General features: G+C 46.2%; 1 protein-coding gene across 1 annotated transcript in view; it reads left to right on the plus strand.

Moving 5' to 3' along the window:
• The window catches only part of GATA1 (GATA binding protein 1 (globin transcription factor 1)), a 14,640-nt gene that overhangs the window by 5,994 nt on the left and 3,419 nt on the right, over positions 1 to 5,227 (plus strand). Inside the window, exon 3 of the mRNA XM_015418113.1 lies at positions 3,872 to 4,017. Within this exon, the coding sequence (XP_015273599.1) occupies positions 3,872 to 4,017 (146 nt within the window). The remainder of the gene's footprint in view (positions 1 to 3,871; positions 4,018 to 5,227) is intronic.

The raw sequence follows: 5,227 nt of genomic DNA on the forward strand, positions 1-5,227 counted from the left end.
TCCCTGATGGATTAAAGTACCCTGGTCCTGCTCCTACATTTAAGAACATAAGAACATAAGAGACGCCAATGTTGGATCAGGCCAAAGGCCCATCCAGTCCAACACTCTGTGTCACACAGTGGCCAGAAATACCAGTGCCATCAGGAGGTCCAGCAGTGGGGCCAGGACATTAGAAGCCCTCCCACTGTTGACCCCCCCCCCAAGCACCAAGAAGACAGAGCATCACTTGCCCCAGAGCCCCTAGCTATACCTTGTGGCTAATAGCCACTGATGGACCTCTGCTCCATATGCTTATCTAATTCCCTTTTGAAGCCGTCCATGCTTGTAGCACCCACCACTTCCTGTGGCAGTGAATTCCATGTGTTAATCACTCTTTGGGTGAAGAAGTACTTCCTTTTATCCGTTCTAACCCGACCGCTCTGCAGTTTCATGGAGTGCCCACGAGTTCTTGTATTGTGAGAAAGGGAGAAAAGTACCTCTTTCTTTACCTGCTCTTTCCCATGCATAATCTTATAAACCTCGATCATGTCACCCCTCAGTCGTCTTTTCTCCAAGCTAAAGAGCCCTAAGCGCTTTAACCTTTCCTCATAGGGAAAGTGTTCCAACCCTTTTATCATTCGAGTTGCCCTTTTCTGCACTTTTTCCAAAGCTATAATATCCTTTTTAAGGTGTGGTGCCCAGAACTGCACACAGTATTCCAAATGAGGTCTCACCATTGATTTATATAGGGGCATTATTATATTGGCTGATCTGTTTTCAATACCCTTCCTAATAATCCCCAGCATAGCATTGGCCTTCTTTATTGCAGTCACACACTGTCTCGACATTTTCAGTGAGTTATCCACTACAACTCCAAGATCTCTCTCTTGCTCAGTCTCTGCCAGTTCAGACCCCATCAATGTGTATTTATATTTAGGATTTTTGGCTCCAATGTGCATCACCTTGCACTTGGCCACATTGAACCCCATTTGCCATGTTGACGCCCACTCGCCCATCCTTGACAGATCCCCTTGGAGTGCCTCACAATCCTCACTGGTTTTCACCACCCTGAACAACTTTGTATCATCCGCAAATTTAGCCACTTCACTGCTTACTCCCATCTCCAAATCATTAATGAACAAGTTAAAAAGCAGTGGACCAAGTACTGATCCCTGCGGTACCCCACTGCTTACCACCCTCCACTGAGAAAATTGCCCACCTACACTCACTCTCTGTTTTCTATGAACTAGCCAGTTTTTGATCCATAAAAGGACTTGTCCTTCTATCCCATGATTTTTGAGCTTACTTAGGAGCCTTTGATGAGGAACTTTATCAAAAGCTTTCTGGAAGTCAAGGTAAATAATATCTATTGGATCCCCCTTGTCCACATGTTTGTTCACCCCCTCAAAGAACACTAACAGGTTAGTGAGACAAGATCTTCCCTTACAGAAACCGTGCTGAGTCTGCCTCAATAGGTTTTGTTCATCTATGTGCCTACTAATTCTTTCCTTAATAATGGTTTCCACCAATTTACCCGGTATCGACGTCAGACTGACTGGCCTGTAATTTCCCGGATCTCCTCTGGAACCCTTTTTAAAGATGGGAGTGACATTTGCTACCTTCCAATCCTCAGGAATGGAGGCAGATTTTAAGGAAAGATTACATATCTTTGTCAGGAGATCTACAAGTTCACATTTGAGTTCTTTCAGAACTCTCGGATGTATGCCATCTGGGCCTGGTGATTTTTCAGTTTTTAAGTTGTCTATCAGTTTTAGGACCTCCTCTCTCGTCACCTCAATCTGACTCAGGTCTTTCAACACCCCTCCTGAAATCAGTGGTTCTGGAGTGGGCAAGCACTTCTCATCTTCCACAGTGAAGACGGAGGCAAAGAATGCATTTAGCTTCTCAGCCATTTCCCTATCATCCTTCAATACTCCTTTTACCCCTTGGTCGTCCAAGGGCCCCACTGCCTCCCTGGCTGGTTTCCTGTTTCTAATGTATTTGAAGAAAGTTTTATTGTTGGTTTTTAGGTTTTTTGCTATATGCTCCTCATATTCCCTTTTTGCCTGCCTGACCACAGACTTGCATTTTATTTGCCATAGCCTGTGTTCCGTTTTATCAGCCTCACTGTGACTAGCTTTCCACTGCTTAAAGGAATCCTTTTTACCTTTTACAGCTTCCATTACTTTGTTTGTTAACCATGCAGGCTTTTTCCTATACCTGTTTGTGCCTTTCCTAACCTGCGGAATATTTTTTTTTTGAGCTTCTAGGATCGTATTTTTAAATAGTTTCCAAGCTTCCCCAATGGTTTTGACCCTTTCTACTTTTCCTTTCAGTTTCCACTGACTCCACTGACTTGTAGGGACATTTTGGCAAGTGCCTGATTTCTCTGCTGCACCATCTGTTCCATTGTTTTTAATAGGGTTGTGCACTTCAAAAACAGTCTACTGCCCATTGAAAAGAGTGATCCAAATAATTTTTTAAAAAAAAATCCTGAAATTTTGGGTGATATGTTTTGGGAAACTCGAAATTTCGGCGGTGCCTTGCTCCATTTCAGCTATATCCAGTCTGAAACAAAACAATTTGTGGAACAAAGTTTGAGTCCAGTGGCACCTTCAAGACCCATAAAGTTTTATTCAAGGTATAAACTTTTGAAGAGGTAGAGGGTGAGCAGCAATCTATGTGTGTATATGTGTGTGTGTGCAGGGCATTGTTTGTAGAAAAAGCCCAGCAGGAACTCATTAGCATAATAGGCCACACCCAGCAGCAGAAATCCATTAGCATATTAGGCCACACCAATGACAGCACAGCTCATTAGCACATTAGGGCGCACCCCCATGTTACCAGAAGTATGGTCATCCAGCCACATCCACCTTTTGATTCTTATTCTGCTTACCTTGTTTGTTGTCAAAAGGGCCTTTTTTGTAGCAGGAACTCCTTTGCATGTTAGGCCACACACCCCTAATGTAGCCAATCCTAATGAGTTTCTGCTGTTGGGTGTGGCCTATTATGCTAATGAGCTCCTGCTGGGCGTGGCCAACTCCGGAGCCAGCCAGAACTCCGTTCCTGTGCGTTCCTGCCCAAAAATAGCCCTCTGTGTGTGTGTGATCAGTTCTGCTTTGGAGGTTGGACCCCACTGAGGTCCCTGTCCTCCCCAGGCTCCACTCCCAGATCTCCAGAAATTTCCTAGCCTGGATCTGGCAACCCGACCCCCCCCATCTCCCTCCGGTGGCCAGGGGGACCTGGCAACCTACCTGATCAGAACTTGCACAGGTTCCTTACGCGGTATGGGAGCTTCCCCGAGTGAAGGAGCTGGGTAGGAAAGCATAACACCGAGGCAGCGTCTCCACTGCGTTTCAGAGAGCCATTGTCCCGTGCCAAAATGGGAACACTCTGGGGCTCACTCGGGGGTCATTTCGTAGAAAAAGAGGGGCAGGAGCTCATTAGCGTAACTCATTAGCATATGACCCCTGCATATAGACATCATTCCTAATTAGTGTTCTCCATCTCCGCAGTTGTGAAATTCCCTGCACGGACGTTTTTTAAAACTGCGCGTTATGTGCAATTTTCCGCAGTAGATTTTTCCTCACCAGGCCCAAACCCGAAGTTTTCTCCTTCTTACCCAACATTTTCGGAATCCCCCGTTTTAGCGAGTTCCGAAAAGGAGAAAACTTCGGATTTGCGTCTGGTGCGGAAAAACCGACTGTGGTAAAATTTCACATAATGCGCAGTGTTAAAAACGTCAATGCGGGGGATTTCACTACTGCGGAAATGGTTCTTGGCCCCACATCAGAAGTAAATAAATAAAATAAATAAAAGCCTCACATTCCCTCCCCTCCCTTCTGAGCGATTCGGTCACCTTTTCATTGACTGTCTTCATCTTTCCTCTCAGAGGCCCGCGAGTGTGTGAACTGTGGGGCCACGGCCACGCCCCTGTGGCGAAGAGATGGCACCGGCCACTATCTCTGTAACGCTTGTGGACTCTATCACAAGATGAATGGGCAGAACCGGCCCCTCATCCGGCCCAAGAAGCGCCTGGTAAGCGTCCTACACCCCTTGGTGGTCCCTTTTAGCCTCATGCACCCCTGATTTCAAGATGTCTCACGGTTAAGAGGTTTTAAAAGCTGTGCCCCTCCATTTAGATGATTACAGATACCTAGAAAGGCATGAGGGTGGGGAGACGAGGATGCCCTGAGGATGTGGGGGAAAGGGAAGAATCAACTTAGTAGATCTGGAGGGAATGAGAACTGATCCGACAGAGCAGAGGATTCACTTGAAGTAACTCTGTGCTGCTAACCACAGACATCCGTCCTTGATTCCATCCTGTCTTTTGTGAATTCTCTACCCATCTTTGCTAACCTACACTGCCCATGTTTTTACACATGAACACCTGTGAATCTGCCTTCTACTGAATCAGACCTTTGGTCCACCAAAGTCAGCATTGTCTGCTCTGACAGTCTCAAGTTGTGGAGGTCTTTCACATCACCTACCGCCAGGTCCTTTAATTGTAGATGCCAGCCGCTAGGTACACTTGGAAGTTGGTCTCACCCTCTCATTGGTCAGATGTTAAGCCTCTTTGGCAATCGCTTGCCTTCTGTTTCATCTTACATAGGGCCTCTCTTCTCCTCTCTCTTACCTTTTTGAAGTTAATCTGTTCACAATAACTTGTGTTGTAGAGAGCCAGTTTGGTGTACTGGTTAAGTGTGCGGACTCTAATCTGGGAGAACCGGGTTTGATTCCCCACTCCTCCACTTGCACCTGCTGATGTGACCTTGAGTCAGTCACAAGCTCTGACACAGCTGTTCCTGAAAGAGCAGTTTGTGTCACAGTTCTCTCAGCCCCACCCACCTCACAGGGTGTCTGTTGTGGGAAGGGGAAGGGACAGGAGTTTGTAAGCCGCTCTGAGACTCCAAGTGAAGGGCAGGGTATAAATCCAATCTCCTCCTCCTCCTCTTCTTCTTCCTCCTCCTCCTCCTTCTTCTTTCTTCTTCTTCTTCTTCTTCTTCTTCTCCACCTCCTCCTCCTCCTCCTCCTTCTTCTTCTTGGTACCGACATGAATATGTCATTTAAGATGGGCTTCTAAGTAAAATTTCTTTCTCTTATTACCATCGGAGTGAGATCATCTTTGTAATTTGCTTAAACAGCATTTCCTCCTTAACTGGAAAATGTAGAGCCAGTTTGGTATAGCGGTTAAGTGCACGGACTCTATTCTGGGAGAACCGGGTTTGATTCCCCACTCCTCCACTTC

This window comes from Gekko japonicus, unplaced genomic scaffold (genome assembly GCF_001447785.1).
Source record: "Gekko japonicus isolate JY-2015 unplaced genomic scaffold, Gekko_japonicus_V1.1 scaffold1548, whole genome shotgun sequence".
Lineage (NCBI taxonomy): Eukaryota > Metazoa > Chordata > Lepidosauria > Squamata > Gekkonidae > Gekko > Gekko japonicus.